We start from the raw sequence: 19188 nt of genomic DNA on the forward strand, positions 1-19188 counted from the left end.
TAGTTTTTCTTCTGTTTACTTCATAATATTTGCTATTTATATTCACTTAGAGTAGACCGTAAAAATATTGCCTCATTGCCTATGACTTCCCTTTTTGTGCCTTATACTACAAATTATGCTACTTATTACTTTTTAAACATTGTCTTCTGAATAAAAATTATTTTGAAACATTAAGAAAAGTTCTTTAGTGATTCACTTTGCAAATAATTGAGAAGTACCTTGTCATGGGCTAAGTTGTGTCTGTGCCGCACTCAGATGGCAAAGTCCTAATCCTCTGTGTCTTATTAGAGTATAACTGTAATCATAGATAAAGTGTTTCATTAGCTAATTAAGTTAAAATGAGGTAATTGGAATAAGTTTTAATCCAACATGAATGGTGTATTGATATAAAATGTGATTAACACTCAGAGACATAGAGGGAAGTCCATGTGAAACATCAGGAGAAGACTCCATCTACATAACAAGGAGAGTTCCCTGAGAAGAAACCCACATAAGACATCACGCCTCACCTCATAGAATGACTAAATTATTAATACTCAGAGTTTCAAATATTGAACAGGATTTGGAGAAAGTGAATTTTTTGTATATCACTATAGAAAAAGTAAAATAATATAGCTACTCTGTAAAACACCTTTGCATTTTTGAAAAAGTTAAATATATACTATTGTATCTTCCTGAATTTCACCCCAGAAATTTATTCTAGAGGATGGAAACCATGTTTTCTTGACAATCTGCCCAAAAGTATTTATAGAGGCCTTGTTTATAATAGAAAACTGCAAATAAACCAAACATCCTTTAACTTGTGGACAGTGAAACAAACCATAGTACATCCATAAAACTCACAAACACTTCTACATTAAGACAACAATAATAACAAAATGTTGATTTATGCAATATTTTGCATGGATCTTGAGGATATTTTGCTGACTAAAAAAATCTCAGTTAAAAGCTTAGGGCTGGGGTTGTAGCTCAGTGGTAGAGCAACTGTCTAGCATTCATGAGGCCCTGGGTTGGATCCTCAGCACCACATAAAAACAAAATAAAGGTATTGTGTCCACCTACAACTAAAAGTATATATATATGTATGTATATATTATATATGTGTATATATATATCTTAGATACTGTATGATGCTATTCATTTAACACTTTGAAATGACAAAATTATAGATATGAACAGTGATTGGCAAAGCTTTGGCTAGTAGAACTTTATTAGAGGAAACACAAAGTGATTTTTATGTGGTAAAGAGTGTGTATATTGGTGTGAAGTTGATTATGTGTGTCTCTACCCATGACAAAATGTGGTAGAAAAAAGCAAATCCTCCCCCCAATAAAAATGAAATACATCCCCAAACTGGTGAAATTCAGGTGACATCTATAGCACAGGTAATTGTATTAAACCAATGTCAAGCTCCTGATTTTGACAGTATACTATATTTCTATAATATATTTACTATTGGTGTAGGTTGAGTGATGGGAACACAGAACTCTATGTACTAGCTTTGTAACTCTGGTTACTCTTGTAATTAACACAGAATAAAAAGGTTAAAAATAAAACAGTTCCTGGAAGTTCAGCTTGTGGACTAGACCACCTCCAGGGATATTGAGGTCAATCTGTCTGGCTGGTATGCCAGACAGAACTTTGTGAACCAGATAAACAGGCAAGAGTGTATACAGTCATGTACATATAATGATGTTTCCATCAATAACAAACCACATATAGGACAGTGGCCTCTCAAGATCATAATGGAGCTGAAAATTTCTTTTCACCTAGTGATGCTGTAGCCATTTCCACCTTGTATAACATTGCATTGCTCATGTGTTTGTGGTGAGGCCAGTGCAAACGTAACTACTGCACTGCCACTGGCATATAAGATAGCACATACAATTATGTACAATATGTAAAATCTGGTGGTGGTAATAAGAGACTATATTACTGGATTATGTATTTATTTATAGTATACTTTAATGGATAATTAAGAGTATACTCCTACTCATTAGAAAAACATAAAACTGTATACCATGTTATGCTGACAGGAACCACACACATCTCATGTTAAAACAACTCTTGATTATATCATTTTTTTCATGTGTTTGATGCAATGTTATACTGTTTTCTCATAGTAACTCAACAATAGTAGGCTATAGTGTATGTGTGTATATTTCATGTATGTTCATATATATGTGTGTGTGTGTAAATACAAACACACACCACACAGGCTGGGTGAGTAGTAGGTTATACCATATAGCTTCATGTAAGTACACCATGATGTTTGCACAATAATGAAATTGCCTAAGGATTCTTTCCTTATAACATGTCCCCATATTTAAGTAATGCATGAGTATATCATAAACATTTACACATCCACTACTGACAAAATTATAGACATGAACAGTGATTGCCAAGGCTTTGGCAAGTAGGACTTTGATAAAATGAAACGTATGTTAAAATTTCATCATATTTGTTTCTGATTGCTCTTTAAAAATGAATCAATAGAATTTTGCAGATATACCTAAAATCTCTGATTACTCTTCAGAAGTTCTGGAGCTGATATGCATTATTTTGTCCCATGTGAAATAGCACATTAAAGCAGAAGTTTATTGTAAATCGCAGGATGCTGCACTTCAAAGAAAGTTTCTTGAACTCTTTGAATATGGGGTTTCTGATAACTGGTTATTAATGGTTACACCATCATAGATATCTGAGCTTATAAAAATATGTTGAGTTGACTTTCTTTTATAAAGTAATAAAATGTTGAACTGATTTTAAAAATACAATGTCCCCCTGTACCTCTGTACCACTTTTCAATCATTTGAAGGCAAAACAACTGATCCAGAGAAGTGGGTACCTTCTACTGTTTCTCTCTTCACTCCTACAAATTGTACTTCTTGTTTCACCTCTCTATTGTTTGTGTCTTTGGAGTGTGAATCTTTGGATTGGACGTATTCCTGGGAATAAATTCCAACGAGAAAGTTTTTGTGGTGACCCAGATGCTCATTTCTGGACTTGCAAGTATTATACAGTGGACTCCAAATAAGTTTGCAAAACTTATGTCAAACCCTATCACTCAAGGCCACACCGTCATTGATCATGGCTCACAGTACTCCAGCCTTAAGATCCTTCTTAAGAGGGACCTTGCAACCACAACTACATACTGTGGTGTCACAGGAAAAACTCTTTACCACTGAAACTTGTTTACCTGCTGAATAGCATTCCCAGAGCTACTTCCCATGCTTTAATTAATAATGTCACTATAAATTGCCTCTTCTCTCATTTCTATCTGTCCAGATGTTATTTTTCTTTTCTTGGCAATTTCAAAAATCATGTTGCTGGCAAAAGTGGCAGAGGCACAATTCTGGTGAAATGTACACACATAATTCTATTTCTAGATATTTCAAGAAGTCTTCCCTATCTACTGGCTACCATGTACACACTAATGAGATCTCCTTGCACTCTGATCCCTGTCTGTATGTTTGCATCTCTAAAATATTTATACCAACTATATCAGTATGACCAGCATGTACAAGGAGAGCTCTTCTTCTATACTTTACATTAATATCCTGGAGAAAAGCCAAAAAATCTATTTTTACAGCCAGCATTGGTGTATTGATAATATCTGGGCCCAATACATACTGCACTATGTCTTAAGTCCAGGGAGCTGCCTCATTGGTGGGAAAAGTATGTGTTCAATATGATCAGTCATATTGAAAAGACATGAACTTCTGAGGCTGCTGGTGGTTGCCTTCAGCGTATGATGAAGTCAAATCCACCGTCTTCTTCTGAAAACAAATTTCAAATCACAAATGGTGTAAGATTCAGATTTGGAAATTCAATAACCTCACTACCTTCTTGGGTTGCCTATGGGGAATGTGACCCAGTATAGTGATGGAATCAGCTTGAGAATTCACACATCCAGGCCTCTTTCTGATCTATCATTCCCAGTTCTGTACTCCTAAATATCTTAGGATTTCAACGAGACTTATAGGTATGAGAATCCACTTATTCAGATCCAAAATTTCTTCCTGAAGCAATGCCCTAACACAGAACCCAACATGATTCCCTCAGAACATACTCTGAGAGATATATAGAAATAATCTTTTTCTACAACTTCAAGTAGAAAGCACTAATAAACAAGAGAGTTATAATTCTAAACAATGATTATATTTCCCATCAGAATGAAATGTTCAAGGAAAATCATAAATAAAAAGATTTAGAGGAAAAAAAGATAAGAAAGTTATTGAAAATGTCAAAAAGGATGGAGACATTCTTATTACAGACTGGTCACTCTAAGTAAGAAAATATAGTTAAAATACATCCATTTGAAGGCATTGGGGGAATTGCTGAGGCATTTTAGGGAGTTGAAGCTGAGAGAAGAGCAGATAAGTGTCAAGTTGGCAGGGCAGGGTTGACTTTCATAGATACGCTTGATGGAGCAGGGCAGGGGCTCCTCATCACTGTTCCCCTCTTTCCCAATGTCTTTAGTCTTCTCTGAAGATTGCTGTTGCCACGTTCATGCTCCTCAGATGTGTCCTGCAGAGCCCTCTGGAGAACCAACCTGAAGGTCTGCCGCCTCTGCAGCTGCTGTCTAAAGGAGCCTACAAAGAAGTAAATGATGGGGTTGGCACAGCTGTTAACAGAGGACAGGACAACTATAACCACATAAAGACAGGACAGAGCATTGATATTATACTCAATCCAGAGTATCAGGAACTGGAAGATGCCAAAAGGCAGGCCACAGAGAAGGAAGACCAGCACTGAGAGCAGGATAGTCACATAGAGCCTGGTGAACCTCATCTGCCTGGAGCCACAGATCCTGCTCAGCAGGGCCAGGCTGGACCCTGAGAGAATCAGAAATGAAAACATAAGCCACACAGCTATGGAAAACTCAACTTTTTTACACCTATTGTGTTCAAAATTATCATATGCTGATGAACAGAAGCACCATTTCGGAATGTCCAGCAGCACAGAAATTGTCCAGAGCAGGGCACACATGACAGCTGATGTATGTTTGGGGCGGTGACAGCGATACCAGATGGGCCACAGGACAGACAGGGAGCTGATGGTGCTGAGCAAGCCCAGTCCTGTGATGTAGGAAATGACTTTCACATTCTCTATGATGTCATACATAAGGGGAGGGGTGTGAGGGAAGATGCTGAGCATCGCCAGGGACCCAGTGGAGTGGCAGCAGAGGAAGAGTGAGTCGGCAGCAGCGAGGTTTAGGAGGTAGACGGAGAAGGTGTTCCTGTGCATGCGGAAGCCCAGGAGCCAGAGCACAACTCCATTTCCTGCAAGTCCAACCAGGGCAATGATGAGGGCCAGCAAGTGAGAGACCACATTCTGTGTGTCACAAGTGAGAGGAAGGTCTTGGTAATTTCCGTTGATTGGTGTGGCTTCTGTCCTCCAGGATGGGATAGTTGGATATAGGCTCCCAAACTCTTCTCTGGTGGCCCTGGGAACAGAAACAAGATCAGCACATGCCACATGACCTTTGATTCTCAGGATCATCCTGCTATGTGAAAATTGCTATCCCCATTTTAAAGAGGAGGAAAACAGGATTATAGAGATGAAGTTTCCTACCAAGATTTAGAGATGCCCAGAATTCAAATTTGGATTCAACTCAGTACCCATTGTCTGAACACCCTGAGCTCCCAGACCGGAACCTCAAGACTTCTAAGTGACATGGAAACACATTGCAGTTCAAACACTCCCACTTAACGGGCTAGAACTATGAACCACCTCTATGCTGATCTGGGCCAGACATTTTCTCTCAAGAAGAAGAACTGAGACAGATGCAGAAGTGATCATGACATCCCCAGGACTAAAATGGGTCCTTCCAAAGAAGTCCTTTTAGAGCCAGGAAGAGGCCGGTCTGAGGATGGCTGGGCCTAGAAGTAGCTCTGTGTGTGAGGCCTTGAAGACAGGTGCCTACCATTGTGTGGCCCATGTGTGCTCAACACTTATTCAATGAATGAACACATGAGGGAGGCATCTTGTGATATTAGACGGTTTGGGTTAAATGGAAAATAAAGATGAAAATACCACAAAAGTATCAGAATACACATGTAAAATGAGATAAGATAATTTTATTCATCATCATTCTTTTTGTGGCACCTCTGGGTTTATTTAGAAGTACTTATGTATTCCAAAATTAGTGATTTTTTTTTTTTACCACCAATGTTCCTTTGAAGTGAGGTTTCAGTGTAGCTTTGTTAAGCACCTAGAGTCAACTGGGTGCACAGTGTGGGGGTGAGATTTGTGTATGATCAGAATTGTTCTGTTTTATAGAAAATAAAGTACAAAGTAATTGTGAAGTCTGAATTCTATTGAAATGAGGTATTTGAAGTGCAGGAATGAAGGACTGCTTACTGATGTGTTAGGGAATCTCTAATTTAAACCTATTTCATTCTCTCTTCCAGAACATCTTTGGTATTCTTTTTAAAATTTTTAAAAATTTGTTCTAATTAATTATGCATGACAGTAGAATACATTTATGCACTTTGATATGTCATACATAAATGGAGTATAATTTCTCATTTTTATGATTGCACATGTTATAGAATCACATTGGTCATACAGTGATATATGTACATAAGGTAATAATGTCTGTTTCATTCTACTATCCTTCCTACTCCTATAACCTCTCACCTCCCTTCATTCCCCTCTGTCTCATCTATTTTTCCCTAGCAGCCCTTCCTTATTGTGAATTAGCATCTACACATCAGAGAAAACATTAGGCTTTGTTTTTTGGGGATTGGCTTATTTTGTTTAGCATGATATTCTCCAGCTTCATCCATTTACCAGCAAATGTCATCATTTCATTCTTCTTTAAGGCTGAGAAATATTCCATTGTGAATATATAACACATTCTTTTAAATCTATTCTTCTATTGAAGGGCACCTGGTTCCATAGTTTAGCTATTGTGAGTTGAGCTGCTGTAAACATTGATGTGATTGCATCACTGCAATATGCTGATTTTAAGTCCTTTGGGTATAAACTGAGAAGTGAGATAGCTGGGTGAAATGGTGGTTCCATTCCAAGTTTTCTGAGGAATCTCCATAACACTTTCCATAATGGTTGCACCAATTTGCATTCTCACCAGCAATGTATGAGTGTTGGTCAACAAATATATGAAAAAATGTTCAATGTCTTTAGCAATTAGAGAATGGAGATCAAAACTACTCTAATATTTCATCTCACCCCAGTCAGAAAGGCAATTATCAAGAATACAAACTACAATAAAGATTGGTGAGAATGTGTGTGTGTGGGGAAAGTACACTCAAAGAGTATTATTTTTGATAAAAATTTCTATGTGAAAGGAATCTATGAGGGGAAATAGAAACTGTTCAGGGTTTAAAGTTTTACAGAAGTTGCTCACACAGATTTTACCTAGAAAAAGGGGATCTGTGCATATCTTTGTAATGGACAGAATCTGATTGAGAATTTACCCATATTTTCTCTTGGGATCCTTTCAAGATCTATGAGATAAAAATAATATTTTGTCCATTTTATAGCAGATGGAATTAGAGAACAAACAGGATGAGAGTCTCTGGTCTCTCAGGGTGGAATTGAACCCATGAGGTTTTACCCTTTTGACCAGCATTTTAGATCACCACCACTGTGCGTTGATTATAGGTGTATGTGGGAAAAGCAAAGAGTAATTCCTAGGTTATATCCAACCTGGCAGTCAAAATTGTGGATGAAACAAAATCTAGATAAACAAGCCTTAGAAACAGAGGGGAAGAAATACCAAATACCAATCAAACAGGGCAACATGAAAGAGGTGGGTGGAAGTCACTTAGGAACAGATAGCAGCTGCCCCCAAAAGGCAGACATTGCTTTGGAATCCAGAGGACCCACCAGAGCAGGAAGCTCTCAAGTGGAATGAGGAGGACACATGCCAGGCCTGCAGAGGGGCACCCAGAAGTGAATGCCTCCATATGAGATCCTCTAGAAAGCCAAGCTCTACAGCCTTGGTTGGCTCTAAGGGAAAATGGAAGACAAAGTAGAAATTTTGCTGTCTCTATCCAGTTCCTTCACAGTTTTTACACCTGTTTTTAGGGTGCAATGTATCTGTCTGCCTCATCAAACATGAAGCTCTATAAGGACTATGTCATGAGGGTTTTATTTATTACTATATCCTGATATTTAGAATGCATTCCTGAAGAGCCTTAAGGAATTTTAAAATTTTCACTTAACAAAGAAACTGAGGCTCTAATAGATATCTTCAAGGGAAGGCCAATACCAGCCCCAGGTGTTCTGGAACCCTGTTTGAGGTTTTACCACTGTTCTTGGTCTGATGAATCCTTTATCTTAGGAGCTCACTCAAAATTTTCATATGCCATAGGATCTGACAGACCACAAGGGCCTGTAGAGACTGTTAGAATTCCCCAGTAACCATTCTTCTATTTTGTACCAGTAATTCCCTGAATTTTAGGTCCAAAAATGTATCCTGTTTCCCATCCTCTCTTGATGCTGATGGCACCATGTGGCTGGGCACTGACCCATGGGAGGTGAGGAGATTGATGTAACCAACTCCTGTGTCATGGGGTTAATAGAAGTGTCATAGCCTCCCATTCTCATCATCGTCCTCCCTCAGATGGAATGTTCCTATGGTTGAGAGTCATGTAGGAATGCAAGCATGATCATACCCTTTTAGGATTTGGGAATAGCAATTTTGAAGGTTTTTGGTTTTATACCATAGAGCCCCAGCTGAGGTCTCATAAATAACTTCTTAAGGTCATTGTTGTCATTGTTCTGCATTTCAATAGCCACATTTAGACTTTATGCAATAAGGAATGTGTTTTCATTTTAATTTATGTTCCATTTTGAAGGTATTTTTTTTTTAAAGAAAGAGTGAGAGAGAGAGAGAATTTTTTAATATTTATTTTTTAGTACTTGGCGGACACAACATCTTTGTTTGTATGTGGTGCTGAGGATCGAACCCGGGCCGCACGCATGCCAGGCGGGCGCGCTACCACTTGAGCCACATCCCCAGCCCCTTGAAGGTATTTTTGATCAAGGTGGGTGATTACTTCATAAAATCTACACAAAGAAAGCATATGCAAACAGGGAAAATAACTTCAATGAAGATAAGATGAGAAATGTTTCACTGATATTTAGTTTGACAAACCCTCCTGGAATGGGAAGATACAAGGAGATGTGAAGGATAGTCTCATGTGCCAGGAGAATTTTCTTTGCATCCTTCTCTGACTTGTTTGACTTCCCAACAGGTGGCTTCTGAGAGCCCAGCAGGGGCATCCTTTTCCTTCTTGTTTCTGGTTGAATTGGGGGATGCTGGGTGATACTTTCAGGGCACTGGAAGGCAGGGGAGAGGGGTGTGAGTTTTCGAACCCCTAGCTCTGTGCTGTGAGGCTGTGTGTTGACAGTGGATCTTCTCCACCTGCCTGTTGCCTTCCGTAATACAGCTGTAGCCATAGCTACACTCTCCCTGGTAATGGCTCCTTCCCTTTCTCCACAATAGTCTAGGGGTGGAAATAGCATGTCACCCTTGCTTTCCTTAGGGTGTCTCATTTCCTTTAATCCTGCCATTTCTGTAGATAGTCCTCTACACTATTAAGTGCTTGTCCATCTGATTTATTGCGCTGAGAAGCTAGTTCTTTGTTGAGCTTTGTGTGTTTTAGTTCCTATTTAATTTAGTTTTGCTCTGACCTTTATTATTTTCCTCTTTTTACTAATATTATGTTTAGTTAGTTATTGCTTTTTTTTTGTCCTTGATAGGTTATTCATTTGAGATCTTTCTGCACTTTTTTTTTCTGAGATAGGTTCTTGTTACTTGAAATACAGGGTGAAAAAATCTTCCTGTCTCCATCTTCCAAATAGGTGGGACTACAGACAGGAGCTAGCAAGACTGGCTCTTTCTGATGTGAGTGTTGACTGCTCTAAATTTGCCTGTTAGTAATGTTCTTGCTACATCCCGTAGGTTTTCTTGTGTTGTGTTTCTGTTTTCAATCATTTGATAAAATTTTCAAACTTTCTTAACCTCTGATTTGTTGGTTGGGAGTGTGTTGAGTAATTTTAATGTATATGTTTTGCATTTTTTTTATTGGTTTACAATTTCAATGCATTGTGCTCAGAGTTGATGCATGGTAAGATTTCACTTTTTGAAGATTTTTTGAGACTTGCTTTGTTGTTACCTTGTGCTGTTGTTCCATGTGCCGTTTGGACACATTTCTGTCCTGCAGGTATTGGACAGAGTCTCTTATAGATATGTCTTAGATCCATTTGATCTAGGGTGCAGATTTGCTTTGCTGTTTCTTTATTGGTATTTTGTCTGATCTGTCAATTATTTTAAGTTGGATTTTGAAGTTCATTACTATTATCATATTTTTCTATTTCTCCCTTTAATAAAGTCTGTTAATGTTTGATTTGGATATATGGGTGCTTCAGTATGGGGTCCTCATATATTTACAAGTATTACTTGTTCTTGTTGACCTGACCCCTTTATCATAATACAATGACCTTCCTTTTTTCTTTTGGCTTTTGATTTAAAATCTACTTTATCAGATATAGTTCTGACTACTACTGCTCTTTAGAAATCCGTTTGCAGGGAATATCTTATTCACTTTCTTCTCTTTTCATCTATGATGAAGTTATTTCTTGTAAGTAGTGTATTGTATCTTTTAAAATATCCACTCAGTCACTTGGTGTGTTTTTATTAGAGAATTCAATCTATTTATTTTTATGATAGTAAATGTATTTTGCATATTATACAACATGGAGTATAACTTATTCTAATTAGGATCTTCTTATGGTTGTACATGATACAGAGTTACTCTGGTTGTCTATTAAAATACAAAGATAGGAAAGTTTTGTCTGATTAATTCTATTGTTCTTCCTATTCCCTTTCTCCTTCCCTTCCCTTCATTCCCAATGCATTTATTTTTAAGGCAATTATTGATACAGACATTATTACTACTGCCGTTTTGTAGTTATTTTCTATTTGTTTGTAGTTCCTTTCACTTGTATAGTTTTTCTATGTGATTAAATGATTTGGTCTCATAGTATGGTTTGTTATTTGCTTATTACATTTTATATCTCTTTTAGCATTTTTCTTTAGGATAATCATGAGTCTAACAAAATATATCTTTTGAGTTTAACAAGATATTTTAAAGCGAGAGTAACTAAACTTTGATCACAAAGGTAGTAAAAGAAACAAGGAAAAAATACAAATAAAAACTCTACACTTGAGATCCATTCCTCTTTAAGTGTTAAGGTTTTGGCGTTCCAATTACAACATTCTATTTTGCTTATCTCTTAAAATATTAGTGTATTTATTGTTATTTTTCGTGGTTTTGTATTTTAGTCTTCATACTAAACAGATGGTTGCTTTACTCACCATGTTTATAACATACTAAATAATATTAGAACATATTTATAATATTAGAACTTTCTATATTGCTCTGTATAATTATTCCTACCAGTGATTTTTATACTTTTGATGTTTTCCTCTTCCTCATTATCACCTCTTTCATTTAGTTAAAAAAAATTCCCTTCAGCATTTCTTGTAGGGCAGGTCTAGTGCTCATATATTCTCTCAGCTTTGAATACCTTTACCTCTCCTTCATTTCCAAGGCTAGCTTTGATGTGCTCAGTATTCTTGGTCAGTATTTTTTGTCCTTCAGAACTGTGAAAAATATCCTCCTACTTCCTCTTGGCCTATGAGGTGTGTTCTGAGAAGTCTGCAGTCAGATAAATTAGACCACACTAATGTGTTATTTATTCCTTTTCGGGCTTACTACTTTGAGAATTTTATATTTGTCTTTCAGCTTTGAAGGCTTGATTAGCATGGTCTTGGCCGTGCTTGGTTGAGGTGACTGAGACTGGTGAACTTGACCTTACGGAACTTGGTCATTTGCATCCACCTCTAGGTTCAGGAAAATTTTCATTTTTACCTGTTTGAATGATCTGTCTGTCCCCTTGGCCTTCTAAGGTCCCTCTTGAATCTCAATAACACAAAATATTGTTCTTTAAGGCTGCCCCAAAGCTCTCATTAGTCCCCCCCCCCTTTTTTTTTTTTGCTTTTTTTCTCCTTTATGTACATCCAACCATACAGCCTAACTTTGAGTTCACTGATTTTGATTGTTTAACCTCTCCTATTTTTGTCTTCTATTTGTTTTAAAGTTTTACTTAATGTACTTTTCAACTTACAGATTTTTTATGTTATTTTTATTTACTCATTTTCTTGGTGCATTATGGTTGTACATGTTGATGGCATTTGTTGTACATATTGATACATGCACACAATATAACAGAAAACTCACTTCAACCTCTCTGTTCTCTGAATGAGTTGTGAATTGTTCTTCAGTGCTTTTATGAAGCTTGCTCACTTTCCTTAGAACAGCCATTTAAATTCTCTGCCTACTTATCAGTTTGCACGTGTTGGTTACCTATGGTCCTTTTCCTGAATTTTGCTTTGTTCATTAAGTGAAGTCATGGTTCCCTGAAAGTCGTTGTTGTTGTCATTTATTTATTTACTTAAAACATTTTTTTGATGCTCGGGATAGAACTTAAGGTGTGTGTTGAAGCACATGCTTTACCCCTAGCCCTTCCTGATGGTTTTTGATCCTTGTTGGCTTGCGGTGGTCATCTGCATATTGAAGGGTTGACTATTTTTCCGGTTTTTACAATCTGACATTGTGCCTCCTCTGATCCAGAAATTCCAATCAGCCTGCTTATTTTCTCTGAATCTGTGGTCCATTTTCCTGTTTCATACCTAGGTTTTATACCCTCATTCCAGCATTGTGATTTTGCTCTTGGTGTGTTGCTTTTTCAACACTAGGAGATGGTCCAAGTCCAAGCTTTTCCCAAAACCACAGTTAGTGTGTTCTGAAGGATCTAGCGGAGTGCCTAAAGGTGTAGTTTCTCTCTTTAATCCTCTGCCTGAGGCCATGGTAGTCATACATACTTTTTCTAGTCAACACTATGTGGCTAGGCACTGTGGGAGTCCCTTCAGCTCTGTCCATCTCTATAGAGGATCAGCTCCAGGCCTCTATGCAACAACTTGGCTCCTACCTCCCTTTTCTGACCCCAGACAATTATTCTCTCTTTGTTTGTACTGCCTGTATTGGGAAAGAATGTGATGGGCAATTCTGTGCCCCCAGGCCCATGCCACCATGCTGGATCACACTCAGACTGCACAATCCACTTAAAATAGTGCACCCCAAGTGTACACCAGGACCCATGCTGTCATAGGTTGCCTGCTGCTGTAGTAAAGTCAAGTCTGAGACCCATGATAGACTCAACTATCCACAGGTGATTCCGGCCAGAACACAAGTCCAATCAACTGAGCCACATGACTCTGCCTGGAAGCAAGGTAGGTCTATACATCTATCTATGGCTACCTGCCAGAAGACAGGGGCTCTAAGTATCTGCACAGTGATAGCTGTTATTGACCTGAGTTCCAAGACAAGGTTCTATGCTTATTACCCTGAGTTAATGTTCAGTGGATGGAGCTTTGCTTCCCTCTTTGCAACCTGAAGTTGGAGGAGGGAATTAAAAAAACCTTCCCTTGGCTGATTCTAAGCTGGGTCACATCTAAGTGTTACAGCTTCAAGGACCTTCAAAGTCTTGGAGGTGCTCCCCAGGCCCACAGTGAGATTTATGGCAATGTTGGCCAAAATGCAGGTCTGTCCCTCTAGGGCAAAGATCTCTGCCTGGTGCCAGGGCAAGTCTCCACTATGCCTGCAAATTTTTGCCCAGGGATAGGGATATTTTAGCTTTGCCTAGAGTCCACTGCAGTGTATCTGGGACTGAACCCTAAGGCAAAGTTCTATGCTCATTTTACTGTCCTATCTACCAGCAGTTAGAGTTTGCTGCACCATGTGCTACCTGAGATTGGGGGAGGGTGGTGGAGATAGTCCCTTGGCCTCCTGACAAATGCAGGTCCAGATAATCAGTGCTTGGATACTGGCCTGGGATCAGAGCCTGTACTCTATCTGGTACCAGATTTGACTGTGACAACCTGGCATTGGGTTTTAAGTCTAAGGACTGGACTTAATTTCCTCTTCCTTTTCCAGGTAGCATCTTTCTCCACACCATTTGAAGGAATGTTAATGTGGGCAACTCTTTCCTTCCTGCCTTCTTCAATCAGACTTTCTTCTTATTATACTAAATCTAGTCTTTCTGCCAGGCAATGTGGCACATGCCTGTGATTCCAATGACTCCAGAGGCTGAGGCAGAAGGATTTTAAGTTCAAAACCAGCTACAGCAACTCAGAGGGATGCTGAACAACTCTGTGAGACCCTGTCTCTATATAAAATACAAAAAAAGGCTGGGGATATGGCTTGGTAGTTAAGTGCCAAGACCACTGGCTGAGAGATCTGTCATAAGCTCAGCTACTGGATGTGAACTACAATTGCTCAGATCTGGCTGGGCCACAGAGTATATTTGTGATCAGAAAATACAATCATTTGGGTCCACCAGTTGAAAAGTTTGCAAGAGAAGACTAATATTAAATGAATGAAGATGGAACAATCCTAATGAACAGTCTGGGTTAGCAGCTTGATTTCCTCCACTGTTAACCTTTAGAGAGCTAAAGTCACTAAAAGAGAGCTTCATGTCTCCTGTGCTCTCTTCCTTGGGCCCTAGGGCTTCCTGAATACTCCACCCAATGTGGACATGTCGGAGAGGAAAGACACAGCAGTGACTTTAGAAATAAGCTCTTGATAAAGTCTTACCTTTCCTCCATTCTTCTTGCAGGATGTGGCAAGCTGGCCTGTGTTGAAAGGAAGAACCTCCGGGATGGACAGTTGCTATAGGATTCCTCTCTGCCGGGAGAAGGGTCTCCTGCAGCTGGAGGGAAGTTTGGTGCCTGCGTAAGTCTTATCAAGATGCTGGACAGCCCAGTGGTTTCCTGTGCAGAGACCTGTTGGACAGCGAGAGTGTGGAGTCTGTTGCGTCAGGTTCATGATGGGAGGTTTCTCAACACTTGATGTGGCATGACTCTATCTACTCAACCCCTTGCCTTTACCTTCCACTTCCTGCCCTCCTTCCTTTAAATGATTGCTATTTTGGAGCCTCTTGCTACCACCTGCCAAACAATGCCAAGTAATGTGAGCCATGTTGGAAGACTTCCCAACTAGGAAACTGCTTTATTAAAGCACTAATAATATGCATGTTTCCAACTTCTTTCCCAATGCCACAGAAGTGTATCAAATGAAAGACAAATGGATTCCTAAACCCTATTATTAGGAGCGACAATATGTTCGTTTTTGTTCTTATATCTTTTATTAGTTAAAATTACCTTTTGAACAGTAATTTTTTTGTTTCTATTTTTAAATTGCACTGTGTTAACAAGTGTATAAGTCAATTCGCCCTGTGAAGTGTAAAGAAGGTAGAGTCCCAGGAATAGGCTTGCAGAGAGTGAGAGATGGATTTAACTAGATGGGGTTTATTTGGTAAATTGGCAGTGAGGAGTGCCGAGAGGTAGAGGGTGTGTTCAAGGTAGTGATATTAACAGCGGGTTCTAGAATCTAAAGCTCTCAAGGATGGAGGTGAGAGAGAGACTGCCAGGGAGATATGTCAGGCCAAGAGACTGGATCCAATGTGGATGGAGTGGGAAGGTCTTTGGAGCTGTCTGTCAGGAAAATTATGGTCCAGATCAGAGATAAGAGAGAGTGATCACAGGGAGGGTGATCTCAAGACTGAGACTTTAGAGGTCCCACCGATGTGGCCAATGAGAAAATGCAGAACTTGGTGGTTAGAATGGAGTGGATGTAGGGTTAAAGGGGGGAGGTATCTAGAAAATGGAGAGGGTAGGATGTTGGATTGACCATCTTGGTAGATACTGGGGACACCACAGATAAGGGTAAGTTTGATGCTGGAGAAGTCCTTAAAGCAGACATTTAAAATACTAAATAATGTAGTAAATATTCATATACCCACTGGTGAGTGACATCAAGCATACTATTTTTTATTTATTTTTTTACTTACTGCTAATTTCTCTTTAAAAAGAATATATAAAACTATAGAAGCACAGATGCAACTAATGACCCAGCCTTACATCATCTCTCTTTATTGCTGTACTTAGATTCTGAAATCAGTTACTTTATTCCTTACATGTGTAACAGGATGTTAGAAAAGTGAGTAACTAAAAATTAAGTTGCCATAGAAAACAAATTTGAAAAGAATTTAAGTATTCTTTAAACTTAATGACAATTTTTCTAATGGTGACTAAACTATTTATATACCCTATATATTAAATATAAAAATATTTAAAATTTAGTAGAGGCGATTTTCATAATAATCCTAAACCTGGCCTGATGACATCACATTGAAGAACTCTGTCTGGGCGGAGGATGTAACCCTGTCTTTCTGTTTCCTCCTTTCTATAAGATGCCCTACTCTATAGCCAATATTTGTTACAGCATTGGAAAGCAAGGGAGCACACGCAGGATATAAAATTACCAGCAGATACTCACCTGAAGAGAACATTGGATCTGGAGTCATGGAACCCGAGTTCTCTGTATTGACTTATTCTATAAGAGTCATTAATATATTTGGTTGGGAAAATTGAACAATATGGTGCCACCATTTCCACAAAGTCATTTTACTGTCTCCTGCCTCCTCAGAGTTTACTTGTCAGCTCTGAGGATAAATCTGAGGGGCAGCCTCAGTGTCTGTGTTCCACAGGGATCCGCTGTGTTGTTAGGACACCCATAGTGGGCCCTTCTTTCTACTTGAGTTCTTTGTGGAATGAGTAACCCCTGGTACTAGATAGTCCTGACTTTGTACTGATCCTGATTTTAGTTAATATGACTAATATGGAGAGGTTTTTTTTGTTGTTGTTGTTCTGTTCCCCATGAAGACTGAACATTAGACTGAGGGAAAGTCAGATCCAGAACATTTGGTACAAACTCTTGAGACATCAGTTGCCATCCCAAACTTAATAAATCTGTAAACTCTTTGTAAATGGTTTCTGATAGCTCCTACTTTAGAATGGGATGGGTTCCTCATATTTCTAGATTTTATATCTGTCTTTTAAATAATTAAAAAAATTTAGTTGTAGATGGACACAATATCTTTAAATTATGTGTTGCTGAGGATGGAACCTAGCACCTCACAGGTGCAGGGCAGATGCTCTACCACTGAGCCACAACCCAGCCTATATCTGTCTTTTTATGAGCTACATAAAAATTAGATTTCAAGGGCAAATACCATGGTTTTCATCACCAGAATGCAAGGTGAACGTATCACCGTGTCAGGGACAAATGTTTCCAGAAGACATTTCATAAAAAACTGACTGTTCCTGTGCAGGCAGAGAGGTTATCTTTAAATATACTGCTTCAAAAAGATTTGATCATTTAATGAGATTTATAGATTCATTCACTTAAAACCGAACTCCTACCTGCAGTAATGCCCAGCTTCAGATCAGAACATGATTCCTAGAAAAACATAGCCTGAAAGGCAGTAGGAATCATTTTTAAAATATCACATAAAGAACAATTATAAACAGGGTTTTGTGGTTTGGAGAAGGATTCCTCTCATTGCAGTTACACTAAGTAATAATAGCTGAATAAAAAATGAGTTAGAGAAGATAACATAAGGAGTTTTTTAGTTTAGAGAAGGATACAGTTATTATCAGATATTCTACTACCAGATACTTGGAGAAAACCCAGGAAAACCAGGTTAATAGAAATGCATTTGATGACACTGAGGCATCACTGTGGAATTTTAGGGGCAGGGGGCTGAGAGAAGAGCAGACAACAGTCAAGTGGGACTGGGTTGTGTTCATTTGCAAAGCCACTTCTGGTCACTGGGCAGAGGCTCGTCACCACTGCTCCACTCTGCTTCCCAGCATCTCCAGGGTTTCCTGAGAACAGCTGCTTCTGCATTCGTCCAGCTCCCCAGCGTCATAGAGCCCTCTGGAGAAGCATCTGGAGGGTCTGCACCTTCATTCCTGAAGGAGCCGAAAAAGAAGTAAACAAAGGGGTTGGCTCAGCTGTTTCAGGGCTGAGATCAGCAATGAGGTAACAAAAGAATAAAACATAATCAGTTTGAGCCCATGACCCAGGGAACCTTTGGATTCCATCAGGCAGGTGGCAAGAGAGGAAGACTAGGACCAGACACAGGAGGGTCACAAAGGACCAAGTGTTACATCCCTAGAGCCACATAGGAACCTGACCAACATGGTCGCTTTGGATCCCAGAAAGAACCACAAATAAGCACATCACAATGTGCTGATGAAGAGACAAAATGCTTGACACCAAATAAAATCAGACTACACAATAAAAGCCACAGAAATTCCCTTACATGATGCTCGGCAACGGGGACAAGGCCTAGAGCAAGGCATACTGCTCACATGTACTTCAGGTGGTGGCAGTGGTACCAGATGGGTCAAGGACAGACAGGCAGCACTGGTAATAGTGTTGAGCATGCTCAGTCCTGTAATGTGGGAAAAGCTTACCAGCATAATATAGATGCAGGGATGGAGATGGGATGGAGGAAGTTGAAGATTTCTCAAGGTCATTTATAATCTGGATGCACAGGAGGAGGAGATCAGTCCTGGCCATGTTGAAGATGAACATTGAGATCACATCCTGTGATGTGGAGGCCCTGAAGGTAGAGCACAGCTGTGAGTCCTGCCAGCCCAACCAGAGCTGCACTAAGTTTCAGAAGGCCCAGGATCAGGGTCTTCATCCTAACCACAAAGCATTCTTTGGGGAATTCTTTTATTTTATTTTAGCTGTGCTCTTTTCCATATTCCACATTATGAGAGCTTTGGGTGTAAGTAAAGGTGGTCATGCAGATTTTATCTGGGTAACAGGGACAAACTTACAGGTAGTTGAACAGTGTCTGCTGATTGACTGACTGATTAACTGGTACTTCTTCTAATCCCCAGTAGCCACAGGAGACAAGCCCTGTTATTATTCCCATCTTGCCTACCAGAAAACAGAGGCACAAGGAGTTTGAGTGGTTTTCTCCTGGTCTCATTCCAAAATGTGACAGGATCTGGGATTTATTCCACATGTCTGTATCAGAGTCCTCATTCTTCAGTCCTGAAGCTCCACAGCCAGTTCACATGCCCACTACCCATGGAGAAAGCATGGAGGCTGAAACCTTTACTCTCAGTGATGTAGAAAAGTCAATTCTCCCCCTCTTTGCCTTATTAAAGCAGCCTAGGAAAATTTTGGAAACTTCAAGTATAAACAACCCATTTAATATGGAAAA

General features: G+C 39.1%; 1 protein-coding gene across 1 annotated transcript; it reads right to left on the reverse strand.

Annotated features, from left to right (window-relative positions):
• Positions 1 to 4386: 4386 nt before the first annotated feature.
• On the reverse strand, positions 4387 to 5505 carry LOC143389602 (mas-related G-protein coupled receptor member X2-like). Its single transcript, XM_076842554.2, has one exon. The coding sequence runs from the start codon at positions 5503 to 5505 to the stop codon at positions 4387 to 4389; it is 1119 nt and encodes a 372-aa protein (XP_076698669.2).
• Between the last annotated feature and the right edge of the window lie 13683 nt (positions 5506 to 19188).

This window comes from Callospermophilus lateralis, chromosome 2 (genome assembly GCF_048772815.1).
Source record: "Callospermophilus lateralis isolate mCalLat2 chromosome 2, mCalLat2.hap1, whole genome shotgun sequence".
Taxonomy (NCBI): domain Eukaryota; kingdom Metazoa; phylum Chordata; class Mammalia; order Rodentia; family Sciuridae; genus Callospermophilus; species Callospermophilus lateralis.

Excerpts from the sequence above, each read along its gene's own strand:
- LOC143389602 (XM_076842554.2), bottom strand. The coding sequence starts at position 5,505 with ATGATCCTGAGAATCAAAGGTCATGTGGCATGTGCTGATCTTGTTTCT.